Here is a 17,899-nt window from a genome sequence, read left to right as displayed (position 1 = left end):
TTTTTCTTTTCCCAATTCTACTTTTAATATAGGAATATTTCCTTCGGGGGAAAAAAAAAAAAAAAAAAAGGAAAAAGAAAGAAAAAAAAAGCATTGTGATGAAAATGGGTAATGAATTTGATTTTCTAAAGAATTCATTCAGAGACTGCTTGGTCTGGCAGCCCTGGAGAGTGAAGTCTTCTGTACATAGAACAAACCTATGCAGGCTCTCCTACTGTTTCTTTCTTTCTTACACCTCCTCATACTGTCCAGAGGAGGTTACCAGATTTTCAGCCCTTCAGCTCCCAAATTTCCTCATGAGATTACCAACAAGAGTATCTGAAGATGTGACCCTTAGGGACCACTTGTGAAGCTGAGCTGAAACTTGATAGCTTCGCTTCCAGTCAGCTGGCAGACAGTAGCATCAAGTACTTGGTTTTCAGACAGTCTGTAGAGGGTACCACATAATTCCCACAGGCCTGCTAACCTCTTAAAAATGAATTGCAGTGCTGGTAATGTGATCCTGTGAAAGAAATTTCCTATAGTTTTTAAAAATAAGTGTCTACTTAGTAAACGACAGTGTATCCAAGTATTTATTGTGGAATATTTCCAAACTGAATAACACCATGGTTACTATGTGGAATTTCACAGTTGATATAGTTGCTATTTGTGGTCTCAACAAAGAGGGCTAAGAACTTCATCTAGCAGAAGAGTTCAGGTCCTGGTTAAGGCTGGGATGTAAGAGAGGGAAAGTTCACAGTGGTGTAGTCCATGCTGTGTGTGTTTTGCACAAGGAGTGAACTTAGTTATGTGGAATTTATGCACTAAATCTCAAACTCTCTGAAGCTGACCTTCTGCTTGAAATGCTGTTCTTCTGCATGCCTCAGCTCTGCTTTGCATCTCTCTGAGGAGCAAGGAAGACAATTACTGAGTTTCTCCCGCTGTTCACTTCCATTAGTTTCAATCACCCTTTGGAATCATAGGGGCACAGTATGTAAAGGCATTCTGAGTAATGTGTGATTCTCAGTTGTCCCGTTATGAAGTGGAAGCAAAAGCAAACAGGAGCTAAAGCAGACTTTTCTTGAGGCAAGGCAGGAGCAGGCTTGAGGTCCGCATAGCCTGACTTTCAAGCATGTGGGCGGCTGCACTGTAGAGGCTAAACTTTATTACGCCATAATCTGTTCAAGGTTCATACCATGGCTAGCTCATTTTCAGCCTTCTAGCTTTATATGTATGTTGTGATGGATAAGTGGTTCCTGAGGTTGCTCCATGCACAAGGTAATCTATATGCTGTGTGGCTTTTAAATATATTACTGCCTAAAGGACATTCTGTTGGCTGCCAGTGTGAATGTGCCCAGTGATGTACTTAAATACTAGGTATGCTTGGATACTAAGCACCTTGCATGCTTAGAAGAACATTTTCTGAGGCCACAAATGCATGCTTGTGGTATGGAAAATAGGGCAAGCTATACTTTGAGGTAGCTTCCAGGATATTCTTAGAGAGTCTGATTGTCTACATTCTCAGGAAGAGGTTTAAAAATCACAGTATTGGCTAATTCCTACAGACTTCACTAAATCTTGAAATGAAGTTCATTCTCTGCTACAAGGGCTGCTCTGAAAGTAATGCCTCCTATTTAAGTATGCTGGCCCTTAATGCCAGAGGTGGATGCTGGTGATGTGGCAGCAGGTGGTATGGTAGAGGATGAACCTTTCCACCAGTATTCCATTCCAATTTGTTGCCGTGTGACAGATGGCAGCAGAGGGGCAATCTGACAAGATGGCATCTAACATGGAAGTGCATATGAAGCAAAGGTGTGTCGCTGAATTCCTTCATGTGGAAAAAATGTACCCATGACATTCGTCAGTGCTCGCTGAATGTTAATGTAGCCCAAACAGTGCATGTGAGCGCAGTGAGGGGTGGGTGGTTCATTTCAGCAGCGGTGATAGTAATGTGAAAGACAAGCCATGTTCTGGACAACCATTCACAGCTGACACAGCACAAAATGATCTGCTCATCAGTGCAAATCTGCAGATTGTGACTAGGGAGCTCTGTATAGAGATGAATATCAGCTTCAGTGTGTTGGAAATGATTGTGGCACCGTTGGAATATCACAGATTTTGCACCAGGTGGATCCCCAGATTGCTCACAGAAAAAAACACTGTATGCAAGTTTGGCAGAACCTCTTGAACCAGTACAAGGCTGAAGGTGACAGATTCTCAGATCATATAATTCACAGTTATAAGATGTGGTGTCACCACTACGGCAGTGTGTGGATAACAACATGTTATTCGCCATTGAAGAAAAATCCGCCATTGAAGAAAAGGTTTGAGACACAGCTCTCAGCAGGTAAATTGATCTGCATTCTCTTTTGCAGTAGGAAAGGGGTGATTCTTCTGGATTTCCCAGAACCTGCACAAAACCATCAACTCTGTTACATCACAATGCTGGCTAAGCTGAAGGCTCCAATTCCAGAGTCAGACCAGAGAAGACAGCTTTTCTCTTGCAACACAATAACACCATGCCAGTGTGAAAAACATGGAGCACATTGCCACTCTTGGCTGGACTGTTCTATCACTGTATAGTCCAGATTTGGTGCTTTCTGACTTCCATCTGTTTGAGACAATGAAAGATGGACTGCATTTCCTTAGCAACAACACTGTTATAGCAGCTGTGAAACAGTGGGTCACCTCCACGTGCTTGGATTTTTACAAGCGTAGCATGCATGCTCTTGTTCATCACTGCTGAAAATGCATAGCTAATGGTATTGGCTCTGTTGGAAAACAGCACTTTTCAGCAGAGAATTTGCTCTTTCAAATTATTTGCTCTTTGTATCAGCTGTAGTTTCTATGGAAATAAGTAGGAGGCATTACTTTCAAAGTGACCTATGTCTATACTTATATATTCATACATCATTATATATGCTGCCAAGCATCATATCAGTGCAATTTCTTGTACTCCAAATGTTTGGATAGTTTACTTAAAATTTTCTTTTCTTTAAAAAAAAAGGGCATGCACTAACCTTAACAAAGTCACAATATTTGTTAGACTTGCCTGTAACAGGCTGTTGTGCTGGATGCCTGTATTTCAGGACTGTTGGAAAAATAATGTTTTTATAATTGGAAAGATACAAATGTTTGCATTATTGTAATAGTCAGCTAGTTATGCAATAAAATTGCCCAGTATTATCTTTGTCCAATTAAGATATCTGTGCTAGTAAAATTGAGTGACCATACAGCTGACAGTATAATACAATCAGCACTTGACAGTATCTTGCATTTTCACAGCTTTTTTTAAGGGCAGGTAAATCCCATTGCATATATTCATTTGCAATTTCTTTCTGTGTATTGAAGTATCTGTACAATTATTTTCAAAAAATTGGTGGCATATAGAGACACAGTTTTATATTGTAATACAGGCAAATTACAAGTATCACATCATATTTAAGGAAAATCAACAGCACTTACCTTGCTGTTCAAGAAATAGTGTAACCGAACAATTTGAATTATGGTATGTTTTATAGCTGCATGTTTAAAGTAGATTAAATAAGGAGAAATAAAAAGAATGGAACATCTTTTGTAGTAATGGGGAAAGGACAGTGCTTATCTAAGTATTATACAGTAGTAGTCAATAGATTTAACTCAATTATATGATTACATCACTAAAAACATGAAAACTTACGCACTCTTCTACATTTGCTCAACATTACAGGAATCACTTCACAGTTGGCAGAACATAATCTGCACTGACTGAAGGTACATCCAGAGGTGGGGGTTGTTGTAGAAAGTCACTTAATGGTTTGCCAGACTTGTGAAGAAAGCCAAGGAGTGCATAGGCACCAATTTTCTTCTTGCGGCAGTCCCTGATAGATTCCTGTCTGTGAAGTGCAGGGAATTGCAAAAGTCAAAATCTTGTTCCCTCACTGCTGCCATGAACAGGATTGCCATAGGTAGGGTAAGCAGTGCAAGCCCCATCCCATCGTGGGTAAGCATGCCCTTCAGCTTCAACCAGGGCAACATTAATATGCCTGTGTAGTTAAACCTAAATTATGCAGCCTCTAAAGAAGCTTTGAGAACTCCCTGTTGCATACAAAATAACCAAAATAGACAGATTTCAGGGTGCCAACTTCAGCCATGCTGCTTAATCCAAGCCAAAATCTGCTGCCGTAACCACAGTGAGATAACTTTATTGACCAAATCAAACAATATGCCTTGTCTCAGTGTGTTCGTGTATTTGGCTGAGAGTGCATAGAGTATTCTGTTTCGAGACAATAAAAATTTAAGGTCCTATCTAGCTTTTTTTATCCTGAAAAATGAAAAACAAAACAAAACCAAAACACTAATGGGTGAGATAGAAGGCATGGGATATCAAATCTGGTAAACCAACTTAAGTTAGGGATATAAATGTTTCTTGGAAAAGAGTTTTACATTATGCTGTATTTAATCAGAAAGGGAGTACTAGTAAGACTTACGTTTCCATAAAAGGTCACTTATTTTATCTGCTTCTGTCCTCAGGAGTCCCTTCCTTAACACTTAAAATCTGATTTTCAAAAGTTGTTAATGGTTGTGTAATCCATAGACAGAGGGCGTACCAGTGACTCAGCACTTACATAAAACAAGTAGGGGAGCTGCCTAGCTTGTCCTTGTGCTTGGGAGTTGTGGTCCACCCTTCTTGAACTATCTGGGCAACCTGTACTGTCAGTGGGAGGACTAAGTGCAACTTACGGTCTCCAGTGAGACTGAAAACCAGATGTGAATATGACTGTAGGAGAGCAGATTTCGATTAGCTGCAGATGGTAGGCTATCTATCTCAATATTCAAGAAATAACCAACTGTTCTCAAACACTTGTTAAATTACATGAGGAAATTTGAGCAAAAGGGTTGTGCAAAAAGGGAAACTAAATGAGTTTAACATGAAAGAAAACTTATTAGCCTAAATCATGCTACAGTTAGCTTAAATGCTTGTAACATGAAAGAGCTGAAGGAACTGTCAGGAAGAATGTTTTCTTTTAATTATTTTGCTTTGCCTAACCACTTAGACTGCAACAAAATGTCTCTTTACATTTTCTTATTGCATTTACAGTTAGTCTGTCTTCCAGGGTATAAGTAGAGATCATAAAGAATTTGTAGGAATTATTTTTCTTTTCCATTTATTATCATAGGTTTCTGTTCTGCATGGAATAATAGAAATATTTGTCCTCTTCAACCACTGTATGAACAAAATGCAACCAATTACTTCAAACTAGGGAGGCTGACAAAGGTGATGGTCCTTCAGTGTGTACCATGCCATTTACAGTAGGAAGAGTATTATGAGAGGCTTTTAATGAAGTCAGAGTAGTCACTCTGAAGATGGCTTTGTCTGTTCGTCGGCTGGAAAAGATATTTAAAATTGCCTGAAGCCTTACAAGCTGTTAAGTGGGTCTAGATCTAGGGGAGGACACTCTTTTCATGTGACTTTCAGAATAATAAACTGATGAATCTATGAGAAGGTCCTTTATTGCTAAATGTTCCCGGAAAATTGCCAGCAATAGACTTTAAAGCTCTAGTCAAGGTGCTTTAAAAATCTAACGTCTTTCTTCAGTAAAATATACCTGTTCACTCTTTAGAGCTATTAATTGCATCACGTTAACATGCAGAATTGGAACACAGCTTTTGGATTTTCTTCTGGTGATGTTATCACCAGTCAGACATCCTCTGAAAAGGTGCTGTTTTTAGTTTAAATTTATCTGATGAAAAGGTCTGTGCAGAACTTAAACCCTATATCAAGATCTCAATTCCAAATCCAGAACATTAAAGTATGTAAAAAAGGTGGCTTAACTTGAAGGACTATACATGTGCTCAAATTGATAATGTACTGATCTTTCAGTGGGACTAAATGTATTACTATATAATGGTGGAGGCTTTTTTCTAGATGTATATGTCGCCATTTCAGAGCAAGGGTGCGTTAATGTAAGGTAGCCCCTCCACTGACGGTAATATAAAACTGAATTGTCTTTACAGAGAAGGCATTGTCTAGAGCCCATTTTTATATTAACTTTGAAAATGCAATACCTGATTAATAAATGATTGACTGATTGATTGATTTATGGCAGTGGGCGGCCCCAAGCTTCAGTGTGGCTGAGGACAGAGGATTTTCACCAACCCACCACTCTGGGTCATGGCACGCTCAGCATACTCTCTCCCAGAGCCAAGAAACCAGAATCTATTCCCCATCCCAGGTATTCTGGCTGTCAGCTGATCAGTGTTGAATTGTTATGTTTAATGCATATTGAGGTTTGTACCCAGAAGAGTTCTATGGAAGATGTTTGAATGAAAAGTAGGAAAACCTTATTAGAGGATATATTTTAAAGTTATACATTTTATTTTAGTAAACTCTATAGTTCCTAGATTGAAAGCTGCTCACTTCACATAAGGAGCAGTCGCATTCATTTCTGCAGTGTAAGATATGCAGAGCTTTGCTCTTTCAGGGCAGCATACACCAGAGAGGGACAAGTGAGGTCCATTCAGATCCCTTTCAGTCTTCATTATTTCTGTAACTCATTCTTTTGATTGTTAGACCCTTTCAAACAGAATGGCAGATATTGATAAGCACTGTGTTGCAGTAGCAGATTAAATATATTAAACATTTTGCTTTCTTTTCTGTCACATCTTTAGGAGAAAAGCAGTAGCTCAGTATTTCAGTACGAGGATCCTAGGGGAACTAGGAAATCACAGGAAGATCAGTGTATGCAGTAGTCAATGAAATTCTCAATATTACAATTTCCAAAATCTTTGTTAAGAAAGAGCAAAGGAGATTTCCATTAACCTTAAGTCCAATTAATGAGAATTAGCACAACTGTATATTTTTTACCAAAGGCACTATTTAATTTAGGTACTAAAATTCCTTTATTTAACCAAGTATAGTCTTTTCTTTTTCTTCCAATATGTTTTTAATGATAAAGTGTGACTGTGTGGCATTACTGCAAGAACAAAATAACATCTTCTATCTACATGTGACATTCAAATAAGTCCATGTAGGAACCTTCACATATACGTATTATTTATGATAAAATATGTAGAGAAAATAGAATTTTATGTTTTCTTGCTGGTAACATAGAACACAGCAGTTAAGCTACATTATTTCAGTTTGCTTTTTCTATGCTGAATTTGCCTGGAAGAGGAAGATGTCAGAGGAGATCTCATTTTAATACCTCAGCCATAAATATCTTTCAAGGTTAGAGTAAATCCTTTTAATCTCCGTGTAACAGGAATATGATTTTTTGAATTGTGAAGCATTTCATCAAGATGTGTGACATTCCCTTATTTTGTTCAACTGGAATTAAGTAAATTCCTAAATTGATATTAAATAAAGGAAATTTGGAAATTTTATGTGGGCCTAACCTATTCAAGCCTTTTAAAAGCATCATCTGAGTAATACTGAAGATATAGATTCTGTAAACAGTATAGCAAAAGAAATGATAGTCTTCAAATAGATGCTTTCTATTTTTTCTTTATCAGTCTTTCATGTCTAAAAAGAGATTACTCACTTTTAAATGAGCATTTTAACTGGAACTTTTTTTCACTTGACAGTCCAGTTAAATACTCAACCATGAAATTGTCACTGGTTTCAGTACCATAGAAAAATTGGTATTCCTGATTTTTGTGTTCTGTATTATTAACAATTCTACACTTGATGCCATATATTTGTTTCTAATGTTTATGCAAGGTAGGTTTACTTTTCCCAACGCATATGCAAATATGTATTTTTTAATTAAAGACATATTTTATATTCCACAGACAATAACAAGTATTAGCTGCAGGCCAAAGAATTATCTGTTAATCTTTTCTCAACTTTTCTTTGAGACAGAAGACACATCAATGAGGAGTGATGTGTTAGACTGGAATTTTGTTTTTCTTAGCTTTGTATGATTTTTTACAGCCCAGTTAGCACAGGGCTCCATCACTGCACAGTGTAAACTTACTGTTTTACTTACCTTTCTTTTGATGGCGTATGTCTTCCCAAGGATTGATTTTCTAAGAATCATTCTGAACTGCCAAGTAATTTTTAACACTTGTGGTTTTTTTGTTGCCAGCTTCCTGCTTAAGTCATATACTGTTTGTACAATTGAAATGTAGCTATTTCAGGCAAAATCACTGACTCTGAAGAGGAAATTCTGCAGATAAATGGAGCTTAGCTATACAAGGAAAAATAGTTATTCAGTTGTTTCAGTTATTTCAGTATTTATGGTTCTTTGTAATAAGAATTTTGGTTTTTTTTCTACTGTATTTTAAATGTTAGCTGTAAGATACAGTCTACACTGAATTGAAGATTCCATACTGATGATAGTATATTTTCATTAAAAATATTCTGTGTAGCTGAAGCCAGACCTTTGCACGTCCCTACAATATTTTGGTGGATGCGCTTTCACTGAATAATATCTAGAAAAATCAAATGTGATGGCTGAGCTCCATTAAACCCAAGCTAATCATCCCACACTCCTTAAAAATACACATATACTTGTGTGATGACATATCTGCATCGTGGTGGTAATTATCTGTACTTGCATATATCTGTACATGTACATGAATGTGAAATGAACTCACAGCACAGCATAGACCTCGGAGATGCTGCTGCCTTTAAGCACAATGTCTGAAGAAACAGAGATTGGGATTTGCTAAAGGAATAAACCTTCGTGGTTTGAGCTGTGAGCTTAGAAAATAGCTGCAGCTATGATTGACTATGGCTTTTCCCCTGAGGGCCTTAAAGGCGCGGTGGTGCTTTCCTTTAACATTCAGCTATGTAATAAGCAGTTTTTCAGCAAGCAAACTCAGAACTGATTCTTCTCAATTATCAGCTTGAGTTTAGCGGAAGGCGACACCATTCTTATCCAAAACCTGCTTGTCTCAAGAGATGCTGATCATAGTTTGCCCAAATTCTTCTCTTGGATGACTAATACAAATGTGATGCCAGAGCATCTACTGCATTGGCAGTAAGCTTTTGTGTTTCAGTTGAAAACTCCATTCCATTTTTAGGTGACAAAGTGTAGATTTAGAAGACAGAAATTTAACCTCAGAGTTGCATTAAGTCTGTCTGTAAAGTACTCCACCTTTTGAATTTCTCTGAAGTAAAGAAAATTGAAAATGCAGCCCAGGAGTCAGTATCTTTACCTTAGAGCCTTCCTTCTGAAGGGAATTACTGAATCTTACTGAAGTTTCTGAAACATCCTTAGGGTAGAGAGTTGGAAGGGGTATACAGAAGTGGAAGGTCACATCTACAGAATTTTCCCTCTGAAAGCACAGTCCTTCAGAATAAGCCTACGGTTTAGTTCTTGAATACAGTATATACCCAAAAAATTATCTGCATGTCTTTTTGAACTGGGAGCATTACTACTCTTCTTAAGTAACGTATGAAAATTGTAAAATATGCACGTAAATAGCATCAGTTACTAGCAGACAAAGTGTAACTTAATTCAGATGTTCAATACAGGAAAAAATCCAAAAATTCTTTAGATAGAAGTGTTGTCTTGTAACAATATATGCTAGGGCAAACCGATTTTATTCACATCAATCCTATTCTCAAAAATTCATTTGAGAAATATAACTACCATACATAAGTGCAGCAACACAATCCTAGTGCAGCTATCATAATCTTAGCTCTTCAGGGTCCTGTGAGGAAATAAAAGTGTTTGTTTAATATGGCTAGTTCATGCAAATATTGTCAGATTTTGTTGAAATATTAAGCCGGTATGTCAGTGGCAAGTTCTCAGTTCTTTGATGTTCTGTCTGACCTAAAAATAGGCAGCGACAGAATTGCTGGAAGTCCTCTGTGTTTGTTTTGTCTCATCACCCTAAAACTGCTACCTGATAACCAAAGTGGCCTAAATATGTATTTTGAAAAGTCTCTTGTAGTACACATGCTTTGTTCTGAGTTCTTTTACTTCATTTATAAGATTATATAGTTCATTTTGATAGAAGAGCTGTAGATGCTTCCTGAAAGAAGGAGAAATGGAAAGTGTTATTGACAGTTTCTTAATTCGTTTTATTACTTTTATTTTTACAGTGTACTTACAAAGAAAGCTGTGGTTCCCCAGAGTAAAAGTTAAAGGCTTTGGTGCAACACTGTGTTGCTTTTTGGGTTAACAATACTAAAATTCTCATTTACTGAACTAAAGACTCCTAGTAGTATTTCAGTAAAAAATAATATGCATTTCTCTTTCTTAATGTCTGTGCATGGTAATTAACTACATGTTCAAGGATAAACGCCCCTAAAACTCATGCAGCTTAGTAACAATCACTCAGATCTCTAACTCTAATTTAAACGTATTTTGCAAGAACTTCTGAGTGGAAATCAGAGACAGCAGGGCATTATCTAGGGATTTTTCTGCAGATTCCTTGTTTGTCAGACAGTTGCACATTTGAATGAAGCAATCCCCGGTGTTCAGCTGCAGTGCTGCTCTTTAGGAGGCACAGAATCCTGTTGCTATTTTGTCACAGCCATTGTCCATAAGCCTACCATTTTCATCAGAAACAACTGTGCAAGTTTGGTTCTGATGGTGATTTTATTGTGGTTTAGCAGGTATAACAGAAGAGCTGTATTTGTTTGATTTATGATTTGGTATATAAGTAAGAGTGAGGGTTGTTGATTGGTTTCTAGTCTTTATAAAGATGGTGGGCTTAAGAAATAATCCCTGTGCATAAAACACTAATTGTCCATAAAATTTTGACCCTGGCAAGAGCAAGAGATTGCATTTCTAGGGCATGGATATGTTAAGAGAGATTAAATTGCATTACAAATGACAATACAAGTCAAAAATTATTGTAAATGCTTTCTGAGACATAAGTTTTCTATTGTTTACTACATGGAAGCAAAAATAGTTCTTCGAGATTTTTATCATTTAAATTGTAATTTACATACTTTATGCAGGGGAAATGGGAAGAGAACAGAAGTCATAGCTGAAGGGGCAGATACTGCCATCATTTCCTGTAAGATAGATTCAAATAACTTCATTTCTGTATGAGCGGCAAAGTGATACTTTGAGAAATGAATTTATTTCTTTTTATTGCTGTGTTTTGAAAGGTTTATTTGGTTGCATATAACCTCAGTGAAATGAATGATGAACTCTGCTGTATCTCAAGACTTGTCCTTCATGCTTTGCCTCACGTGCAGTTCCCCTTTCTAACAGCTGTTTTATTCATCACATTAGGTGTTGTCGTCCTCCCAACTCACCCAACAGGAAATCAATAATTAATTATGGATAGGCAAAGTGATGCCTCAGTGATTTCCTCAAACCTCCTGGAGTTGCAGTGTAAAAAAAAAAACAGAGTTATTTGGCTGTTTTTCACTCAGATAGATTTGGCAAGTAGTTAACATATCTCTCCCTTACTGTGTGTTTGTCCATCGCTAAAATCTAGGGATGAAATCTCAAATTACAGCAGGAGATTCTTGATCAGAAGCTGATCATGCTACAAAGTAAAAGCATTTGAAGAAAACCTGGCCAAGCAAGGCCATCTGAAGTATTTTGAAAGAGAAAAATGGGTAGTGCTCTCAGAAGACACTATAGTATCTCATGCATTGAGATGACAAGTATGAACCAGGGAGAAAAAATATGAGAGATAAGGTTGGTCTTGAAGGCTGACGATCTGAGAGTAGTATCTTGTCTCGCAGGGCCACCAAGGTGTGAGCCAAAGGGTATGTGTCTTATGTAATAAGGAATGAGTCCAACTGCTGATTCTGAGAATGGCACTTCAAACAATGCCCTGCAGAAAACTTAATAATCCTCATTCAGTGCCAGGCAGTTCTGCTATTGTAAATGACTGTCTGACTGGGAGACCTTCTTTAGCCTCACACCACCCTGAATAGATGCTCCTCTTACAGCTTCATAAGAAATTGAAGTTTTTCTGTGTCTGTGATGCAGATGGTTGGAAGTAAGGTGAGTTTATGCGTTTAAATTCAGAGCAAAAAGGAGAGAAACCCCAAGTTTAAGGCTCCTGCACATGATAAGAAAGGCACCTGACCTGGTGCACAGCCCAAGAGCAGTCATAGAGATGTGGTGTAAGAATCCCACAGTGGGGAGGCACCCAAGGAAAGGGCTGAGAGCTTCCAGAAGTAGCCACGCTCCTGAAGAGCTTGTGCTTTCTGTTCTTGGAGCATCATCCTTGCTTTTTGCCTTTGCTCAAGGGATTGCACGGTTTCCACTGCACCCACTCAGTGGGGTTCTCAGTGGGGTTCCTGTCCTCACACTTGAATTACACCAGGGCGAGGAAGAACTGAGCAGCCTTCATCCCTAGCTCATGCTACTGCAGGTGCCCTCAGCATAACCTGTAATCAGTTAGTTGTCATCAGAAGGCATGGAAAGCAGCCAGAGTTTAAGCACTTCCACCTTCCTACAACCGCAAAGTGCAAGTGCTGTACTATAAGCATCTCCTGCACTGTAACTGAATGATTATAATATTTTCAAATCACCTGTGGTTGCAGAATTTCTCTGCTTTAAGTAACTTTCTGCCTTTCATAAGCTGTGGAAACAAGACTATAAATATGAATACTAAAATCTTCAAATCTTCATTTCCCATTATCTATCAGTTTTGAGGCTCTGGCTCATGACTGTTTGGCAGAGGGGTGAAAACAGAAGAATTAGGGCCAGTATTCCTATGTCTTTTGCATTCAGTGAAATTACTCCAGATTTCCACCTGCCGTCTTACTTCAAAGGATTTAACCTATCAGTACACAAGTGTGTAAGCTGGGACAGTGCCAGTCTGTCAGGCACCATCCCAACAATGTATCCCGACTTACCTTGGAAGTAGAAGACAAAACCCTAGGAGCATAAATGTCAATATTTAGAAGTGTTTGTAACTTGGCTGATGGCATTGAAAGAGAAAAAAAAATCAGGAAAGTAGATTAATTCAAAGTACATTGTAAAGTAGATCAATGCCCAAGAATTCCCTGCTCCTTTTGAGTGTTCCCTGAAAACACACAAGCATATCTGGACAGGATGATCTATTCAGGAGCTGTGTACTGATACTAGGATGTAGCATTGTAAATTTAAAGTGGGGGGAAAAAAAAAAAAAGAACATCTAAAAGAACATCTTTAAATACAGATGTTTTATCATGAACGTTTCCAGCACTATTGAAGTTTTGAATTTGGTTAAAATCTGTTTTTCAAAGTAAAACACTTCCAGTACAAAGACAGGGGGCTTTTTAGAGAACAGCCATCTCTCCTGTTCTTCAGCAGCTGACCACTTCACTGCCATATGCAAAACAGCACTGCTAGGGAGTGAGTTCATGCGGGTGGTTTGGATCCACTGCAGTGGGGCAGGCAGATGGAGAGAAGTCAACTTGCTGTCTTGGCAGCTCCTGATGGAACTGATGGAACAGCCTACTGAGGAGGAACTTTGGGAAATGTTCTTTCTTCCTCATTGTACTAGAGCAAAACAATGTGAGTGGTTGTGAAGGTTGTAAATCCTAATGATAAATGTAATACCTGTTAGGCATTTAAACTACACTATGTCAAAAGTCCCATTTAAGAGCTCAGCTAGGCACGTGTGTGGATCACCCCAGCCATGCTATAATTTCAGATTTCTCACAGCAATCAAGTCACGTACATAACTTTCATATGTCAAGGTACATAGATAATTTGATCCAGTTCTAATTTCTGTTATGTCTTACTAATGTCGTGACAACACATTCTGATGAATGATTGCCCAGACCTGTGTAAGTCTGATGAGCCTTGACTTAGTTCACATCAGATTTGTCTTTTACTGTAAATGGTGTCATACAGGTGCACACCAGTCAGAAACTTTCATTTAACCTGACAGCAGGGCCTGAGTTGTGAAAGAAGCAACACCAGCAACTCCTTCAGCAATTTCTGGCTGAGTTTCAAACCGAGTACATCCTATCTTATTACTTTCTTAGAGACATTCTGCCTTTTTGCTGTCATCCACTTGTTCTGGGTCTAGTTACCAGTTCCTGACAGTGGTTACCTATAAAAACTTTACATTTCTGCAGCTTATTACCTACCATAAGCAGTTACTATTACAGTTAATATGCCGGAACCAGTAAAATGCTGGCTTGCAAGCAGGGGAAGGAGGACAAAACAAGTCTGATCCTGTATGATTTAAATCATTTGGCAAAATGTCTGTTAAATGAAGTCATGAACAGGATCAGGTTTGAGGCAAGAAATAACCAGGGAGTCTGCAAACTGAGCAGGAGGAGGGACACTTCAGTAGTTTCTTGGGTCTTAGCCAATTCATTATCAGATTGGTTGTATCATTTTTGTTTGTTCTCCTCAGAGTGTTTTTTCTGAAAAGAAAATGTTCTGAAGATATACTCTTCCTGTCAAGGATGTTAGTAGCCAGAAGACAGAACAGAAAACACTCTTCAACATAGACACTCCTGTGCAGCCACAGCAGTTTTTCTAAACCACAGGTGACTTTCAAGTCAGTGTCATCAGCCAATTTCAGATAATCCATCAGAGCACAGGGCTTGTTTTTACTTTTGCTGTGTGGCAGTTAGCAGCTGAGCTGATACAGGAATTCTTTTGGAGCAGATGCCATGAGGTCATCCAGGCTGGCCACATCCATCCTCAATCACACCATGCAGCCCTTGACTCCACCATTTTGGCTTCTCCCCTCTCACTTCTTCAACCTATAGGTTCTTCAGGCTTTGGTTCCCTATTGGGTCAGCATATTGTCACTTCCAGTCATGGCTTAATTTCGTTCTGTCTTCATAGTGCTATTATACAACAAACCAGATAGATAGTGTCTATACTACCCACCTCAGGAAGTCAAGGACTCCTCTACTGCAGGTTACGGAATTTGGAACACACAAGAAAACTGAACACAACGTGGAAGTTTTAAACACTAAAGAATACTGCTGTCTTGTCTGTCTTTAAATACAGAAAACATAATGTGGAGAAAGCAAACTATATTTTGACACAGTAAGCATAGTCACCCTGACTAACTAATTATTTCATATGGGTCTGAAGAAAGCTGTATATTCAAAATGACTTACAGTTGAGCAGGAAAGCAAAGGACTTGTTCACTCCTTAAGCCCAGTTAAAGTTGATCAGTGAGACTATAGTATCATATTCTGCAGTGATTAAGCCTCCAGCCCAAATCTAGTCCCTGCAGGTTTCCAACAAGCACATGATCAGAAATACATCTCCGCTGATGAAAGTCTGACACACACCCTTTAACATCTGACAATGCAGTGTAATTGAGGGAAAATGCACATATTCATTGTAGTCAGAATTTAGAAAAAAAGCCCAACAGAAGCTACCTTGGAAGAGGTGATAAGGACATGCAGTGATATTTATGTACTTTGGTTGTTATGTGCCTTCTTGTGGTGTGCAGTTGTTACTTATTAATTAATTACTGCCAGTTAACAAACATCCATTCTTGTAACAGAACTACAGTGACAGAAATACTCCTCAGTTTGTCAGATCCTTTTGACTTATTCTTCCTCTCCTAAATCAGGTTTGTGACTGATAAACTGGTTTCTGAGATGCGGTCTCACCCACTGCTGTTGAGTAAGTTTTCTTTGCAGGACACTTACATACTGTACCTTTAAGTACCCAAATCAATTTAATTAAATTTCATTACAAGCACTAGAGCTGAAACAAACTAATGAAAGCAGCCATCACGTCAGGTGCTATTTATCTCAGCATTAAATTGAAAATACTCCCTTAAGGCTCTTAAAAATTAGTTTCAATATTTAACGCTAATAGCTTTTGGAATTGTTACTGGGGATAGTTGTAATGAATTTGTTACAAACAGTTTACCTTTCCAAGGGAAGGACCTTGTTCTTTGCAGCAGAGAAGGGCTAAATATATATGACTTAAAAGTATTCAGGTTTTGGAATATGTGACATCTGTGAGCTGCCCATAATGTGCTCCAAAAACACTGTGAAGCTTTTCATACTGCAGTATGCCTTGTTGAGTCATAAGCATTGCCAAGTAACAACAGTATTCATGTTAGAGTTTATTGTTGACCTACCTCCCATTATTGAGCTAATCAGGCTTGCAGACTTTAAAGTTTGTAGCATATTTGTTTTGAAGACCTTACAACAGCCACTACTCTCAGCAGTGAAAATACCTAAGATTTTTAGGGAGAAGAGGGGCAGACGTGCTACAGAGAAAAATGCTATTGCTAGCATCCCAGCTGTAGCTGGATTTTGTTCTCTTATTGGTGAGGTACTTTGCAATGCTGTTGATGACGAAGAAATGCTGACAAAGCATAGATTAGTATTCCAAGCAAAACTGGTGCCACACACAATTCCTCTGTAAGTCCATTTGAATTTCATCCACTTCCCATCAGAAAACTTGGTATGGAGCTGAATACCTTCAGTACCTTGGAAATGATGATGGCAATGTTGATGTATTACACATTTTGTACCAGATGAGTCACATGAACGCACATACAGGAAGATAAAGAGCACCTTGTGCAAGTTTGACCTATTGAAGCTGTATGAGACTGAAGGTGACAGTTTCCTGGGTTGCATCATTACTGGTGACGAGACAGGGTGTCACCGCTACGAGCTGGAGGCAGAACAGCAGTGCATGGAGTGGTGATGTGAATTCCCCATGGAAAAAAAAATGTTCAAGTCATAGCCCTTGGCACGTAATGTGTGCTGTCTTTTGCACTATGAAAAGGATGATCCTTCTAGATTTCCTGGAATCTGGACAAACCATCAACTCAACTGCTACACTGCAACACTAACTAAGCTGAAGGCTCAGTCTTAGAGAGCCAGTTCAGAAAAGGAAACAACCATTCTCTTGCAACGCGATAGCACCAAGCCCCATATCAGTTTGAAGACTGTGGAGTACATTGCCTCTCTTGGCTGGACTGTCCTCCACACCCACCGCATAGTCCAGATTTGATGCCTTCTGATTTCCATCTGTTTGAGATGATGGAGGATGCTATGATGCCATCGTACCAGATTTGAAACAGTGGGTCACCTCCACTTTTTATGAGCACAGCATGCAGGCTCTTGTTCATCATTGGTGAAAACGCAGAGCTAATGATAGTGACTTTTGAAGAATAGCATTTTGTAGCTGAGAACTTGCTCTGTCAAACAGTGTTATCCTGCTGTCGTTTCCGTGGAAGCAAAAAGGAGGCATTACTTTTGGAGTGACCTACATAGAAATGCATTCTGTAGGGAGTACAGATGTTCGGAACCTGTAGCTAGGTGTCAAGTTTCTCTCTCCTATCAGAGCATTTCTCTCTGCATCAAATGTGAATGCCTTCCTTCCTCCTGCTGCTATTAAAAGAGATGTTTGCCACACTCTTGCAGAGTTCTCTTTCTTGAAAGTGGAAAAGGTGTGTTTGAGCCTTTCCCTGCTGCAGCTGGGAGAGCTGTGTGCCTGTGATGGGCCTGATGGGAGGGGTGGGCCTCAGAGCTGGGGGTCAGGGGCAGCCCAGGGAAATGTCCTTCTGCAGTCAAGCAGAGTTAGTTTTCTGTAAGCAAGAGTAAAATTCCTGCTGGTTGTAGGGATGGGTGGGGTTGCAGTATTTTAGTGTTTGCTTATATCCAGCATTTCACTGCAGAGCCATGTTTAGCACCATGCCAGTTGCTTGACTTGATATCCATGGAGCATAGCAGAAAGTGGGTGTTTGTAAAAGCCCTTCAGCCTAAAAGCCCTTCAGCCCAAGACCAGGCAGGATCAACCTGTGTTATAGATTTAGATTTAAAACTAAGTAGTGATAAAAGCAATTTCAACATGAAAATATTTTAAAGCATCTGAAATATTGTAGTTTAATAAGAGTACTAGTAAAAGTCCATTTATTCTTTCATTATATTTTCAGGCTATAAAGCTAATTATTTAGGAGCATTGCATTCTGTTATAATAATACAATAATAAACTGTGGAGGAATTAACTCTTTATTTCTGAAGAAGCTGTTTCTAACATTTCTATCGGTTTGTTTCTTTTTTTAAAAAATGCATCACCAT

At 38.7% G+C, this 17,899-nt stretch overlaps 1 protein-coding gene across 10 annotated transcripts in view; it reads left to right on the top strand.

Annotated features, from left to right (window-relative positions):
• CTNND2 (catenin delta 2) overlaps positions 1-17,899 on the top strand; it is a 613,278-nt gene that overhangs the window by 581,700 nt on the left and 13,679 nt on the right. For 8 of the 10 annotated variants that reach the window (XM_048938460.1, XM_048938457.1, XM_048938459.1 and 5 more), the window contains one exon: positions 6,069-6,194. The exons of 1 other annotated variant lie outside the window; for it this stretch is intronic. In XM_048938460.1, the coding sequence (XP_048794417.1) occupies positions 6,069-6,194 (126 nt within the window). Of the gene's footprint in view, positions 1-2,354; positions 3,530-6,068; positions 6,195-17,899 lie in introns of those variants that run through there. One more of the 10 variants, XM_048938465.1, reaches the window with a different exon arrangement.

Source organism: Lagopus muta, chromosome 3 (genome assembly GCF_023343835.1).
Source record: "Lagopus muta isolate bLagMut1 chromosome 3, bLagMut1 primary, whole genome shotgun sequence".
NCBI lineage: Eukaryota > Metazoa > Chordata > Aves > Galliformes > Phasianidae > Lagopus > Lagopus muta.
This window is presented reverse-complemented; position numbering and strand designations above follow the sequence as displayed.